This window comes from Antrostomus carolinensis, unplaced genomic scaffold (assembly GCF_000700745.2).
Source record: "Antrostomus carolinensis isolate BGI_N321 unplaced genomic scaffold, ASM70074v2 scaffold16691, whole genome shotgun sequence".
Taxonomy (NCBI): domain Eukaryota; kingdom Metazoa; phylum Chordata; class Aves; order Caprimulgiformes; family Caprimulgidae; genus Antrostomus; species Antrostomus carolinensis.
In genome coordinates, this window is record NW_010293672.1 from 1 (window position 1) to 16,768 (window position 16,768).

A 16,768-nucleotide genomic window follows, 5' to 3' on the forward strand; every position below is an offset into this window, starting at 1 on the left:
GGTCCCTTCCAACCCATACCATGCTATGATTGTATGATTCTAAGTCTGTTTTGCCTGTGCCAGTAACTGGTGAGTGATCTCTCTCTGTCCTTATCTCCACCCACGAGCTTTTCATTATATTTTTCTCTCCCCTGACCAATTGAGGAGCGGGAGTGATAGAGCAGAGGGCATCTGGCATCCAGCCAGGGTCAACCCACCACATACAAGCATACAAGACTGACCTCAGATGTGGGCACATCACCTTTTCTTTAGAGCCTGTTGGCATCTGGATGCCCGAGTGAGCTTGGTGGGTAGCCCTGGCATGCTAATGCTCACAAGCAGTCTGCTGGTGGTCCTTGCTGCCATAATGTATCTGGAGTAGACAGGGCTTGGGGAGAGGGTTTACAGAATATGCCGTGCTTACTTCTGGTCCAAAGCACTTTGTGTTCCGTTACAGTGTAGGCACAGCTGTGGTGGTCTCATTTATCCTGGGAGATGTAGCTTCCAAATGCTAAGGATTAAAAAACAAACTCAAAATACATCACCCAGTTTCTTACAAGTCAAGCGGAAAGACTAGCTGAATATTTCACAAATATAAATCAATTCATCCCTCAATATTTTTTTTTTCTTGTTGGAGACAGTGAGCTACAGAGACCCATCAATTTGCACACTCTCACAAAGAAATCTGCTTTTGAATCAAACACTGAAATTCCCTTTGACTTCCTCAAACCACAGAACCCTTACCTCTCATTTTACTCTAAAAATACCATCAATTCAGGGAAATTATATTTGCTAGACTGAAACACTAGAAAGCAGACAAATATTTCAGTGCAGAAGAGGTGGTTGCTGTTCTGTTATATGATAGTAGCAAAGATGAATTTCCTGTGGGAAATGGGTAACTCACAGGATATAGGTTAGATCTTGACACCACTCAAGTCATGACAGAAAGTTATTGTCATCTGATAGTTTTTGGATGGCCTCTTTACACAGTTAAGTCAGACCCTTAAACCAGTTTCCAGTGGACAAATATCTAAAACAGAAAAGCCATCGTGATTGTTAGTGATGTTACGTGGCTTCATGTCAATAGTGTGAGAATGTGGCATTACTCTCTGTGCCAGGAAGAAATTAAATTATGGCACTTGCATAAAATCTTCTTTTCTGTGTTGTGCTTAGTCTGCAGAATAGCTGGGTAAAAGATTTCAGCGGGCACTCCTCTTCAAAACACAGAAAGGAAAACAAAAACATTTGAAGGCGTCTTCTCAAAATAGATTTATCCTGAATGGACATCTTCACGTCATGGGTCAACAAGGCAATGATTTCCATGTTCCAGGGATAGCTGTTTCCCTTTATGCTTACCTGTCAGTCCTTGTAATTCCCAGATTACTTGTCAAAATCAAGTAAGACACAGCAAAATTAGCCTTTTTAATCTCCACTTGCCAAAAGAGTCCTGGTTTCCAGATATCCTAAATAGGATATCTGCAGAATTTATGGACTTCCTGCATTTGGAGCCACTGAACAAAGGAATGGTTTGATACCTGTACGTAAGTTGTTCTGTCTCTTAGCCTGCAGGCTGGATGGCTGTTCTCCCACCTCAGACTGTAACCTGTGTCTGGACCCATCAGCTCCCAGGAGTCCCTATCCTTGACAAAAATTTTATGCTCTTGATGACTTTTATCAGCTAGGATGATCTCCTAGAGGCCATCACTTCAGTGACAAGACTGAGAGAGAAGTACAGCTGATCCCTCTCCTCTAAAAGGATGCAGAGCACTTAATGGCATCCTCCAGTTTCTGCCAAGGATGGTTATGGAGCTCCATCTGAACTAGAAAATTAATCTTGCTGTATTCTTCCCTCAAAGCACATGTTCCTGGAGACAGAGTAATCTCTCCACACTTGGGATGTAACAGGTACCCTGTTAACTATGAAAGTGAAGTATTTTAAGATACTCACTTGACTTTTCCTACCTAGTTATATTCCAGACTGCAAGTCTGTTTTAAGATTGTTATGGCAATTCCAGGTAAACCGTTAGATCATACGCTGTCAGAGCAGCATCTGTGCTGGCAATTTCACCAAGAAAATGATTTATCTTAGACATCTACAGAGCATCAACCTGAAGCTCTGTCTTCCCAATTCAACAGATGTTATGTAGAGTATATTAACAGCTCTTGATGGGATACAACATAAAGCATTGTTCCAACCACAGCTTCCCAAGAATCTGAGTCTGCCATGGAAGAAACTAATAACTGCTATTGAGTACACTGTGGTGGAAATATGGATATATATTGCATACAGATAACTGCCAGGAGGAGAACATAAAATGGGTTACCTATCAGTAATTGATCAACACTAGGTGTGTACACATCCCGCATAGCCCCCATTCTCTTTTTGTTATGCTCCTGCACACTTGGGATTCTCCTGCACATAAGGTGCACTGAGTGCGCTATTGCCCAACTTAAAATCTCAAGGAGCCTCAAGGTTTACATGTGCTATATAGGTATATCAGGCCCCACAGTCCCATAGGCAAATGTGCAGATATGCATGTATACCTCTCATTGGAATCCTGTTGCTATATCCTAAGTAACTTTTCACCAGAGGCATGACAAGCTTTCCTACAGGTTCTTTGTGCAGTGAAAGCAGTGACATCTGATAGCATAGGGATGTTCAATCATACAGAGGATAAGGCGATTTTAAAGCCCATGCAGAAAGCAACAGCAAGAGTAAAACTTAACTAAAGAAAACTTAAACCACATTTGGAATAATGTAAGTTACTACTTTTAAGATATTATCCTTAAACTACAAATTTTAAAATTTTCTAATGAATTTCTAATAAATAGCTTGCTTTAAAGCTATATCTGCATAGAAAGCATGCAGTTCTACTGTCATGTACATTATGTAAGAACTCAAGCAAAATTATCATCACACATCACCAGGCAAACAGTTATAAGATGACAGTAAGCCTTCATCCTTAAAAGCAAAAATATGGACTGATCCACAACAAAATAAAAATTGGCAGGAACACATCACATTTGCTCTCAAAGAGTTCTGTACATTCCCAAATCACAGCCAAGCAAAACACAGGTAGACATCTGTCTACAATCTGCATAGTTGCAGGATGTCTCTTCCCCCAATTCATCTCTTAAATAATAGTCATTTCTGTGCAATCATATTGTTGTCATACCTTACATACAGTGGCTTGAACTTACTCAATGTCTCATAAATAACAACAGTCAACAAAGCTGGGGACGAGATAGCGCAAAGCCTGAGAAGCAAGTATGGATTCACAAGGCTATACAAAAAAGCAGAAAATACTGTGAAAATGAGAGCCAAGCAGAAGGGGAGCAAAAGAATAAGCTCTGAGGAAAGAGTCAATGCCAGTAGGTGTAATATCCTACTCTCAAGGAAAAAAAAGAGTAAAGCAGAGATGGAAACGGGAGGGCATGTTCATGCAAACCCGTTATAGGGAAGCAAGACAATTGTTCCTCTTTCATTCTTCATCATGTTTTAATACTACCTCTGTATGGAGTCGTGCATTGTGACTGTTGAGGGGAAGGTATACCTAGAATTTAGTTAGGCTCTTAAAAGCAAGCACAAGCCATAGGAAGAGTTGTGAACCACAGAGGTGGGAAATAAATGGTGGTGGCCATTTCTGGAGAATTCACAGGCCTTCTGAAAGCCGGGGATCAAATTCAGAGTTGATGCCTCAATTTAGTTAAATAAGTTACAACTGTTACCAGCAGGTTTGTTTTCTTGTGGGTCAGACTCTGGTCTTACCCTTGCCCTTTGGTTTCAGTGGAAGACTGGCATGTACATACGAAGACAGAATTATTTTATTTTCCGTAATGATCAAACCCAAATGTTATTTTACCTTTGCCAGCTTTGTGTAGGGTGATGTGCCATCTTGCATATTAATTTTCCTGGAGCGATTCCCAGAAGTATGCTATGCTTTTTCTTGCTCTTGTCTCACTAGATTTATTTACGAGTTGTGTACAGCAGGTTTTGAGTCCCTGGGGACAGGCCTACACAGGAAACCTGTGGATTGTATTTAATACATATGAGTATGAGACTAGTGAAAAAGCAGCTACCGAATAGTACTCCAAATTGACCTAATTCAAAATTTCAGACTAGACCGTGGATAGGTTGGTGTCCATGGTTTAAACCACAAACACCTTTTTCTATTTTGTTGTATAGAAGGAAGAGACATGGTAAAGATTAATAAGTTGGAAAAAAATGTTACTTAAAGCTCACTGATGCTCTTTGACTGCGTAATATTTAAATATTAAAATCTCACAGTAGACCTTTGTAATAGGATTATGTCATGTTAGATGAGTGAAAAACCAAGTATTATAGCCTGATTTTCTATTTGGAATACCTATCTTCAGTACACCTCGCATTTTCAAAAGTCTCCTTTAGTTCTTGGGGAATTTGAGGGGTTCAGTTTCTTAAAACCAGGCACACTGAGCTTGGGACACACAGATTTAACATAAAAACCATGCTGGCTTTTTTCCTTTTTAGTTGCTTCCTGGAATTAAATTAATTTTACCTGAGTTGTTTTGAATGTGAATTGGGAGAAAAAAATCATTTTATGTCCAACATCCATACCTAATCTGAAACACCAAACTTGCAAGTAGAAATGAAGGGAATACTCTGGAGAAGTATATTCAGTTCAAAATACCAAAATGGGATTAAGGACAATGAGCCAACACTTCCAGGAGTCTTCCTTGTCAAGTGGAAACAAAATAGTTTAAAGAGCAAATTTTCAGTTGATTTACCAAATTAAAATTCTGTTGTTCTCTGATGACTGAGTCTAATAGCATTATTGACATTGTTATTGATTCTTACTGATTGCATAGCAAGTATATTTTAAAGATTCCCTTTTTCTCACTGTTAGATGCATTAATTCCCTCTGGCTGTAAAATAAATCAAGATAAGGCTCACTTTCTCACATGCCATCACAACTGGTGAGAGCTGACTGGTATCATATTATTCCTTTGATTACACCTGTGCAATCCCATTAATTGAGAAATAACATGATCGTGGGAAACTTAATGGCTAGTAATAGTGCACAGGAAACCTGATATACAAAGCTTGATGTACATTTAAAACTGCAGTTATGTTTACAGGTTGGCTGCTTGACAGTTAAAAACAAACAGTTTTTACCATCCCCTGGGACATCTGTGAGATGTTGTAACCACTGGATTGTTCTTCAAAACAGAACTGACAGATAAGTATTCTGATAGGTCAAGCCAAGGAGCAAGGCATCCCCCCCATCTCGCTGATTCTCTGATTCATCTGACAAGTCAGCTTGATATTCATGTATGTGTTCTTCATCTGGCAAATGTTTCACCCCTAGGTCTCTATAATAGCTGCACTAGGTGTGATGTTAATATGTTGGTATTGTCCTTCAGGGATGCTCCTAGGCTTTCCTCTGGGCCAGCTCTAGTGTCCGTGCAAACTGCAAGCACAGGATCTCACTCGCAAGGTTGTCTGCCTGTCTGTGCAGCGGTGTAATAAATACACTGGTAGTCAGAGAGGTGGTTTAGCACCCAGCTCAGAACAGCAGAGAGGCGATGTGGGGCTGCTCGTGTGCGTGAGAAGCAAATGGAGAGGGGAGCACGGGGAGATGCCAGCCATAACCAAGGTCGTTCTCCAAAGTGCCGTGCAAAAACAGCCTTATGACCATACAGGCTTTGTAGCGATGATGCACAAGCGATTGCACTTGTGTGCCAGGCTGGGCACGCTTGCCTTGTGTGCACTGGCTGCAGGGCAGGAGGGAAGTGCAAGGGCTGTAAGTGTGACGGAGGAATTAGCGCTGCCCGGTTGGTTCAACTGCACGTCATTGACAGATGTCAGACCTATTGGTGATGTGCTGAGGACAGAACTGCTGAGGTGACGTGCCGATTGCCGCCCTTTACCCTCTTGTTTCTCCTGACACCTGAACTCCCAAAGCAATTCTCTTTAAGATGATTCACCCAGTGACCTGTATCATCACCCAGAGCTGATTACTCAGTGTGATGATACAGAGTGAGGTAGCCTGAGGACAGGCATTACTGGGGGTTGGCTTTGCAGCTTCTGCCATCTCAGCTACCACTTTGTAAAATCTGGGATCTGGACTGGGGGAAACCCAGTCAGTAAGTAGCTTAAAGGAAGGGCATCATTCATGCCCTCACCACCCCTTTGCTGAATTGAAGGGTCCTGGGTAAACCCAGTTACCTCACTTGGAGCCCAGCACTCACATATCTCTCCACGTGTTCACTGACCACAGTACCACACCCAGCTGAAACACCTTCCCTACCCTGACACCTCAAAGTGCCAGCAGAACTCCTAGCCCTTTTCTGTGTAGCAGATCCTTTATAGATCTTTTAATCAGGTGTCGGAGCAGAACAACGTGCACGTGCTGGTGCAGACAGCTCTTGTCCATGGTAGCAGGAGCACATGGGTATTGCTGGTCAGGGAGCAGAGGCTATTGGGGTCTTCCCCTCATCTCAGTCCCAGGATCTGAAAAAGACTTTCTTTAAAGGCACCTCATCCATCACATGTGCTGGAGCTGACACCTGAGTCAGGGATATAGCACTGACCTTGGAGAAGCAGCACTGTAATTTATGCTGACTGATGGAGCAGGAACCAGTACACCCCGTGCTTCGTGCCTGAGCCAGGATGCCTTTTGCAGAGACACTGTAGCTTGTTATATAGAGACAACTTGGGAGAGTGGGATGAAGAAGAGAGGCTGTACTGCTGAGAAGGAGAAACAACGGGCTGGTAATTGGGGCAGGGGGGAAAGAGCATAGCAGATGCTGGTGTCCTACCCTGGTCATTTGACCTAACAGTTAATGGCCAAAACTGCAAGGGATGCTCTTGAACATGGACTGCTGTTTGACCTCTCTCATGTGCCAGTGAAATGAAATTTACCCTGTGATGTTTCAGGTTGACATAGATTTATATTTTTTAAACAAATCAAACTAGCATATGTTACTTGTGAGTTTATGCTCAGCTTTTGTTTGTTTGGTCAGTTTTTTGTATTATTTTGTTTTCTTTAATAAGAATGAAGTCACCCAGAAGCCTGACTAGACTTGCTTGCAAGTGGTTGCATTTAGCTGTAGTCTGCCTGGTGAGTTGTAGGAGGAAAATTGCACTAGTTTGAACTGGATTTAGTAGCAGGGATATTTTAATTTGAGGCAGCAGAGAGAAAATTGTATAACACTGTTGTGCTGTCCTGAGTAGGAGAAGAAGCCAGTGAATTGCATGATTTTTCCATCTTTGTAATCAGTTTGTTATGCAGAGAGCAATGCCGTGGGATTCAGCATTTTATCTGCTGGGCTTTCCCTGGCAGCATGTGAAGAAGTTCATTATAAGTGTTTATCACATGATCCACTTAATCAAACCACTGAAACTCTGAGAATAAGTCATTCTAACAAGACCTTTCAGAGCTGCGTTATGAGCCACTTACTGACATACTCTTCCTTGGTGAGTGTACAATGAGTTTCCTTGTATCCCAGTCTATGATACAGGAAGTTCATTATCCCCAGTCCAAATTCAGACGTAAAGAAAGGAAGCAGGGCTTACAAAGGGCCGACAGATAATTTGCAAAGGATTTTCGATAGCCACCCAAATCCCAGATAGAGTCAGACTGTCAGCTCTTCGGAAGAACAGCCTTCTGGTTTTCAGCATTAGGCACAGAGCAGCTATCTACATAGCTGGCTCTAATCTTGTAAAATACAGACGACACATGAGAAATTATTTGCTTCTTTTGATTAGAGGGTTAGCTAATGGAAGCATGTGAGAAAAAAGAGGAATCAGAACTAAACCATGCTTTTAGCTGGGCGATAGCACATATACTGCATAATAGTAGCAGAGCAGATATTTGGGCTGATGCAAAATGCCCTGAAAGCCTGCTGAATCCCAGCGTGCGCTAGGGTTTGAGAGACTGAGACTTGGCTGACAAGCTAGGTGCTCGCAGACATGCTGTTTGCGACCTGTGTTTGTACGCGCTACGTCTGGTAGGATAGAATGCATTCCCCTGTGATGTACCTAGAAACTGTTCTGGTCATAGGGAGCAGGTAGGTCAAGGGCTGCTCTGCCTCCTTGAAGGCATTCATTTTACTGACCTCTGTCACAAACAATGTGACTCCAGATTCTGTGACTCACTGGATTTTCTCACTGGTGCTATTTCACAGACAATATCTCGTAAAGGCAGCTTCTTGCTATCTGCTAAAGACCAGTTTGGGTACCACCACAGATGTAGGCTTGGACCAACCTTAATGTAGAAATGCCCTGGATAATTTTCCCAAGCACTGCCCTATCTCCATACAGTAGTGCTGCTCAGCTACACACCTCTTCCTTCACCTCCCAAGCTCATGTGAAGGCAGTACGGGGTCACACCAGACCGAATGTTGGTTTTGTGTAGGGATGCGCAGGCAGAGCCTGGTCGTGGGTCGCCAGATGAACCTTTTTCTGTACTGGAAACTGCCAGTGGGACAAGGAGCACTGAGCAGTTGAAGACAAGCTACTCTGTAAGACATCAAAATCAGGGAAGTGTGCAGGGCTGAGAAAAATGGGCAACAAAACCAAAAAAACCCCAGGCTGGTTTGCTGAGGATGATGCTTTTTCCCTAGCATAGCTATGGTGAAGCAGGCCACAAAATTCCCACCCTTGTCCAGGCACCACTTTGAGGGAACGGTGAAACCTGTCTCTCCAATGCCAAAGTCTGTCCAGCACAGAGCTTTAAAATTCAATCTGTTAATTACTCCTGGGAGTAATTAACTCCAGCCTGGAGTGAGCAAGGAGTCTGGACTGCATCAATTAACAGATGTGAGGGCTTGAGATGTGCAGTTTTCATTCGTTGTGTTAGAGGAAACATCTTTGTTTTCTATGTACTTTGTACCTGGCTGTCTTGTCTTGATGCAGCCGTTGGTCTCTCTGCAGATATATCAATACACCAAATTGGCATTGGTCTGGCTATGTCCTCAGGGGGGACTGTGTTGCTTTAGTAGGTTGGTTTCCAACTAGTAAGTTAAAACAGGGCACAAAAGCCTGGAGAAAAATACTGTTTTGCTATCTTTTCCCTCTTAATTTCAAAAGTAGTGAATGCTGAATTATTTTACCTCTCTTGAAATAAAACATGAAGCCAAAAAAGATGATTCCTTGCTAACTGGTTAGTTTTGCTACTTCATTCAATTATTTTACAATATAGTTCCCCTCCTCTTTCTCACTTTTTTATTGTACTCCCTGTCTGTCTTGGTTTCTATTGTCCCTATTTAAAGAGCCACCCTTCATCTTTCTTTTGGCATAGTCTTACTGCTGGCTTTCTGCTGTTTCAGCTTCTACACATCCTGTGCTTCAAGAAAAAAGTATCTCTCTTGTAAGGCTGGGAGGAGAATGGACCCATAAAAATAAATATCGTTTGTATGCACATAGTACTTTAATCAGTAAGTCTCTGATAACTTTACCTAAGTAAGTGGCCAGTTTGCTGTCATAGAATCGTTTGGTTGGAATGACGTGCGGAAAAGAGACTCCACAACTTAGAAAAGTTGTAAAGTAGGTATGTTTATTCGGCGCCGAGCGACACGGGGGGTAGCCCTCCAAACCGTGTGCCCCCTCAGGCAATTAGCTCTCTATATTTAAAGTGTGTTCTTATACATATTCATTGATTAATGCAAAACGCCTATACATATGCATAACCTTTCCCCGCTTCGTATTAAAATTAGGTCTCCTCCCCTTCGCATCTGCGCAGAGCTTTTGTGGGGGTGGTCGTCGGGTGTCTTAGAGAGGAATCTTCATACAGCCTCCTCTTCTGTAGACTATCATCTCAGCCTCTTAGGTAAGGAGGCTGGAGCAGAGTGAGTTGATAATTTTCTGCTGTCTGCAGCAATGCAGTAGTCAAGTGGACAATAAAACTTCTGTTTTCTAAATGATTTGTCAGTGCCTGACCCTGTCAGTCCTGTACCTGGGGAAAGGCAGTACTGAGCATCTGGAATCATTGCTGGTGGGGATATCTTTAGTTTGCTGAAGAGAAATGGTCAGTTTTCTGCTGCATGCTGTTAACTGTGGCATTCAGGAACCACTAGTGCCCATATCAACGCTGTGGCTGAATCTCACTGTCTCTGTGTGACCTGCCTGGAGGGAAGATCTGGGAGAAAGACTGTGCTGGGTGTTGTGTACATCTGGCTGTGTGCATTCACACGTGTGAGTGAGATGCACACAACACCCGCTGAGAATTGAAGTGATTCTACCAGATACTAACCTGGCTGGGTTTGGTCAGTGCCAAGCTGGTCTCAATTCTCTCTCCCAGTCAAGGGACAAAAGATTCTTTAATGCACTGGCCACTCCTGGGCTGTTTGACTCAATCCCCAGTGGTGTTATCTGTTTAGAAGTCCTTCTCACTAAATTGCTTCCTTTGAAGACTGCAGGCTTTTTAACAGCAGACTGTAGCACCTGCTGCTTGCTGGAAATCCAGAGGCTGGCACATGAGAGCATTGCAGAGCTGAACGTGCCAGTCACAAAGCATTACATATAGCAGATTTTCACTGGAGATAGCTGATGAAAAACAGGACAGACATGTTGTAAGGACTGTCAGCCCAAAGAAAGGAATGTAGCTGTGAAGAAAGCCTTCAAGATAGTGTTTCCAGAATATACTCCTTTAGAAAAAAAGTGGAAAATCCAAAGAATTAAATTCATCCAGAATGAGCTCACTGCAGGTGGTGTTGGTCATGATTTTTTAGAATAAATTGTAATTATTAACCATTTAATCATTGGTTTTTGTCCACTCTCTGCCATTACAGCACCTTTTTCTGCAGCCCCAGAAAACCCCCACTTTTGTGGTTCTCTGGGGCTTTCTCGCAGCATGCATTTCCCTCCCCTTAGAAGACTGGTACGATACAACAGAGAGGACCTCATCTGCCCAACCTGCAAACTAGGTGCTGGGAAGTCGCCTGCTCCCTGGCAGGATTTGGGCCACCACTTTCCCCCTTCCACAAGAGCCAGTCCTGCAGGGATTTACACCCACTGGGTGTATTTGCATTTCGCCTGAGATTCCCTGGATCCGTCCATTAGCCCCCTGGGCTTGGTGGCTGCAGAAGTTGCTGTGAAGCTCCCCTGACCCAAGAGGTAGGTGGGCAAGCAGGTGCTTGCCCTCTCCCCAGCTGGAAACTGGAGAAGTCCCTGACAGCTTTCAGTGAAGAAAAAATGTTTAAAAAACACTCTGCCTTTGCTTTGGTGGCATTTCTTCCAGTTTGCACAGATCTGCACTCTGGATGTGCAGTGCCCAGAGCCACGGTGGGGGATACGTGTGTTTATATTTGTCTGGTCCCATCTACCAGCAAGCCCTTGAAATGTTGCCTGGCAGGCAGATCTGGTCAGGCTGGGAAACTTAGTTTTAGATGGTTTTTTCTTTGTTTACAAGTGATCTTGGCCGCAGACAGGGACACACAGCTGGTGGTCTGTGGGTGGCTCCGTGGTCAGGCTGAGGCAGGGCTCCGAGCCTGCGAAGGCTGGACTGAGGCTGAGCCCTTCCAGTTTACTCCTGGCTTAATGTGGAGCCGGCGTTGGAGAGGCTGTTCCTCTGCTGCGGGCTGCCTCTCCAGGCCTGGTTGGGCTTTGCCTGCGTGGGCAGCAGCATCCAGCACCCAGCACCTGTCTGTGGCCGTGGCTCAGAGCAGGCGAGCGATGGACGCCTCTGCTTGCTCCAGAGGTGCTTCTCCCCCGGACCGGAGAACACCTCCCACTGTTAGCAATAACTCTTTTAACACAAATATCACACAAATATAGATATTGTTCTGTCTCCACTAATTACAATAGCATTAGACAAGGTGGGAGAGGTGCGTGCCTGAAGGCCTAGCGTCTCAGAGGGGGCTTTGCGAGTGGCTTTTGGGAGATGTTGGTGTGCCAGTGCGGTTGGTGATGGCTGCAGGGACCCACGTGAGCAGCTATGGGCACAGCTCAAGCAGAAATGACACAGTGGAGATTTCTAACGATACTGATGTGCTGCGTGCCAGCCTTGAACTTCAGAAGACCCATGTCAGGGACTGGGGAGAAGGACCAGCGCCAGACCATCGGAACTGCAAAGCTGGTAGCAAGGGAGCACTTTCCTGCAGCAACGTCGTGATAGAGGGTGGTGGAGGGGCAGACTGCTGAAAGCTGTGACCTTCCAGGCAGGGTCTGTTTCCCAAACATGCGTCAAACAGTGGCAGACTCCCGCAGGTGGGGGCATGGGGGAACCTGTTAAAGCCAAAGCATAACAAGAGAGATGTTTGCTTTGGAAGATAACATGCACCTGTTCTGCACGCTGAGGGCAAGGAAGCTCTGAGACGTGTTTTCCTTCTTTACCACAGTAGAACTTTTGCACTCCTTCTCCCCTTCTATTGCCTTTTAAGACCAGGTATCTCCCTTAGCTTTACCAGCGCCTCCAATCCAACAACCCAGAAGCATGATAAATGGTGGCAATCACTCCTCTTCCTCCATGAGTACATCTCATTGTGGAGCTCCCCTAACCACGCCGCCAAAGTTTGCTGCCTGGACTGATGCTGTTATGAAGATGCCCAGGTCTCCAGTACCTGCAGCCCAGTCACTGGCTGGAGACAGGGAAGGTCACACTCCTAGCAAGGTGCTCTTCAGTGAGGCTGCTCTAATGAGCCAGCTTCCTTATCTGCTTGCTGCTGGTCCCAGAGAGGCTACAGGGATGTCTGCTGCTTTATTTTCTTAAGTGGCACCAAACGATGGCAATTAAGTGCCTACCAGGAGAAAATGAGCTCTTAGGGCAGCATTTCATGTCTTGCATGCACGGCTTTATTGGATTCACTTTGTACACTTCCCTCACTGGAGAGGCCCATCTAGCTTATCTGGGGGATAAAAACTTTACAACCATATTTTTGTCACAAAGATGACTTGCATAAATAAAATCTTTACATGCATTAATGTCATCTGAGCTTTGGCAAGCCTGCAAAGCAGGCTCTTCCTCAGTGAACTCTGTCTTAATGCTGCACTCATCCCAGTGTTAAGTATGTAACTCTCTTGCTTTGCTTCTTGTTTCCCATGTTGGGGACAGTGTATTTCCTCTCCTCCACACCCCTTGCAAATGCACAGGTGCTGTGAGAGAAACCCCTGGCACTACTGGCGCCGTTCAAGCAATGCCTTTTGCCTCTGTGGATACCTGCCAGCTTGAGGGAGGAACTTGCATACTTCCCCATTATTTACACATAAAGTTAATAACTGACTCAAAGAGTTCATCTACAAATATATTTTTAGGGCTGCTCTTGGTAAAATTTTCCCCTTTTGGCCACAAAGCTCTTGTTTTCTATAATTTCTTTCCTATAGTTTCCTTTAACCCTAATCAATTTTAACACTAACATGTTAGTTTTGAAGCAGCCAGTGTAATCTCAACCTCTTCTTCTCCCTTACCTGCTAATTATTTCTTTTTTTTTCCCACTGTCCTCTATCCCTACTTTTGTTATTTTCAAAAAATGGCTTTTCTCCTCCCTCTCCCTCTTCACGGCTCCCACCATCTGTCTCTCTACAAATACAAGGCTTTAGGGGAAATGATTCACTAGGCTGCTAGCTCATTATTCACACTCTACCCATCATGGTTTCTGTCCTTGTAGGATGCTCTAACTAATGTAAAGATCAATGAATCCTGCAAATTGTTAATCAATTAAAAAAAAATAATGCCCCAGCAGTTAAATAGATTGGGCTTTTTGTACTTCCTAAACACCAGTGCTTAGTTTTTCTTCCTCGCTTTGCTATCATTGCTTTTCAGAATAGGATCATTGAAATAGAAGAATAGGAATGATCACTGGACCATTTAATGCAACCTTGTGTATCACATGATGCAGGAGTTACTTAATGAAATTCCCTGGCCCAAACCAAGCAAATCTGTGGTAAATCTAGAGCACATATTTTAGGATGACAGCCAAAATGATGAAAGGAATTTACTACCCAGCCTCGCTAATCATTCTGAATACTTAACTGCGCTCCCTAATATGCTGCTTTGCAAGCAGCAAAACTGAAACAGCCTCGTTTCCTACAGATTTCTCTCCTCCAGCCTCACACAGGCTGCGCACCCCAAAAACCCTCCCAGCCCCCTGCCAGCCCCGTCCAGGGGCAGAGTGCCCAGCTGGGACTCCTGTGAGCACTGGCTGCCCACCTCTGGGAAGAGACCTCCGCGGATCTGAACCCCCACTGCCTCTCCTTCTGTAGCATGCAAGTCTGGGGCTAGCTCTTTGCTCAGGTCATTGTTTCCATGAAATTCCAAGGCACTTGGTATCTTTGAGTTTCTACCTATTAAAATTGGTAGAAATTGGCTAAGATGTGCAGAAGCCATTTGAGACAGACTAATTCACAGTGTTAAAACACTTCAGATATCTCCAAATACCCAAGACAGCCATATTGAGTTGGCAGATATGCCAGAGCCCGTCAGGAGTCTTGCTCAGCGGGAGGCTGAGCTCAATATTCTAGGGTACTCCAAGTGACCCTAAATGTTGATGTTTAGGTACCCACATCACACTCCTTTTGTCTTCACTTTTTTGACCTTTTAAGAAGGATATCTGTCATGATTTTAGGCTTGTCACCATACACTAGAAAGTTATTTTCTTAACTGGAAACTTAGTGTTTCATTTTATCACAGAAAATGGATCCCCTCTCCTCACACATGAGTACATAACAAGAAGTACCACCACCTAACACAATTTTATTGTGTCTTGTCAGGAAGCTGCCAGCATAGCAGGCATTAGCCTATTTCAGTTGTTAAGATTTCCTTTAAAAATTGGAGTTGTAAGAAGCACAGCAAATACCACAATCAAAATTCTAAGAGATGAGAAGACTGGATACACCCTTCTCCCAGTTATCTTAGATGGCTGCAACTCTTTATGCAAAAGCCTGCTAAAGGAAAATCTGAGTATATCTGCAATGTGGTTCTTCAGTTGTTTCTCAAACCACGTCCTGTATCAGCACACCACACTGGCATCAGCTTCGCAGAAAGCTAATTAAATAACTTGGGTAATGCAACAGGAGTATCAGCTTTGGGCTAATTTACTTTTTTGGCATGTACTTTTTTGTAAAGCTGTGTTTGGGTCATTCTGTAACAATGAAGCTGAAGAGGATCTTGGAAAGAGCCTGCATGGAGCAGGCTTCAAGTGCTCTGTGTCAGAGCAGGACATTCTTGTATGACTAAGCTAAAGAACAAAGGCTGCAGAACTTTAAGCCAACAGGGTCCACTGCCACCTCAGTAAAGTTAAGGCAGTTTTAAAAAAAGAACCCTGACCAAAGTCGTACTTATGTGCTCTGTAAAAAAAAAGTTCAAATTTTAGCAGATGTGTTGTTGTTGAGCCTACCTGGTTGCCAGTGCCCTGTGGCTCTCCAACATCTTTGATGATTTTATTGTTCCATACTGCACACAAGTTGTAGGAGTCAATGTTATTTCTTTTAACATTTGCTGGCTTTCCAAATGCCAGTTGTCCTTTGACATGCTCTGTTTTAAATAAGGGCTGAAGAGCAATAATGAAGCTAAAGGCCTGCTGTAAAAAATACTGCAGCGTTCCATGGCACTGACAGCACACACGTAGTCATGCATTTAGCTCTCCTTTTGTGGACTATTGCTGCAACATGCTGAAGGTGTTAGGGGCTGAGCTGTAAGGAAATGGAACTCCAGAGATTTCAGATCTGAGAGTCCTCTAATTGAAGACAGTGTCTTTGTGCAAGACAGGCTAAGGAAAACTTGCGTTACCCAATAGTTACCATTCTTCCCTTGTTCCCAGCAATAATAAAAGCTGATGCAATATATAAGGTTGCCTTACAAAAGGCCAATATATTTAATAGTGTATATACAAATTAACTGTTCAATAACGCTATACAAGGCAGGAATATCTTTAAAGAAACCCTGAGCAAAAAGGAGGATGTAATTTTTATTTTACACTTATTGCAACATTATTTCTGGTATTTGTTTGCTATATTGACTAACAAAGGAATCTGTTAAAAACAGTTGTTAAAATAAAACTGGACATTCTTTCCATTTGCAGCTTATTTAAAAATCTAGGGAAAAGTGTTCTGCTCCATCAGCTTCAGAAACGGATGTTTAACATGGTAGAGAACAAGCTGACCCTGAGTTACCCAAGACAACCAATTCCTTTAGCAGAAAGAGTTTCTTCTGTCATCAAAAAGAGCCATCTGGAAGAGCGCTGGCTCCCTGCCAAGAACAACCCTTTAACAACTGCTTGTCGTGCACTCTTAAGTAATAACGTTCATAACGGCACAACCTGGAGCGTTGGTAAAGGCCCTATTGGAGGAGCAATGTATTCCTCCTCCCTCAGTAACCGCAAAAGGATGTTCTTCTTATTCTTTGGCCAGTTATAAATGTGAGTGTTCTGCAGCCAGGTAGGCACGTGTTCCTGAAAAACAAGGAAAAAAAAGTGAAATCCCATAAATTCTCCTGAATCTGTACCAGAACCTTGCAGATTCCATCAAAGCCTGCCAAGCAAGATTTCATTTTGTCTGTTCTAGGCACTTCCCGTAACAACAAGAAATTTTAATTTGGCTTCAGAATTGTATTTGGGTTCCTAAGTAAATGAACTTGGTGTGATCTCACAGCTTGCCTGTCTCTCCTTCTTTTCTGCCATCATGTTGGCTAATTTCACCGTGTTTCAAAGAGATTCTGATCTCAGTGACAGGCAGCTAAAGGCTCGTGAAAATAAACATTGAGAAGAGAAGGGAGACATTCAGTGCCCCTACCAGGGAAAGGCTGCCATCTTAGTAGCTGCTGAAGGATCCACACAACATGTTCAACCTTGAGATGAGAATTGATAGGGAAAG

General features: G+C 43.6%; 1 protein-coding gene across 1 annotated transcript in view; it reads right to left on the reverse strand.

Moving 5' to 3' along the window:
* Nucleotides 1-15,880: 15,880 nt before the first annotated feature.
* Nucleotides 15,881-16,768, reverse strand: part of TRAF3IP2 (TRAF3 interacting protein 2) — a 19,359-nt gene continuing 18,471 nt past the window's right edge. Inside the window, 1 exon segment of the mRNA XM_010177373.2 lies at nucleotides 15,881-16,347. Coding sequence (XP_010175675.2) covers nucleotides 16,201-16,347 — 147 coding nt within the window. The 3' untranslated portion in view covers nucleotides 15,881-16,200.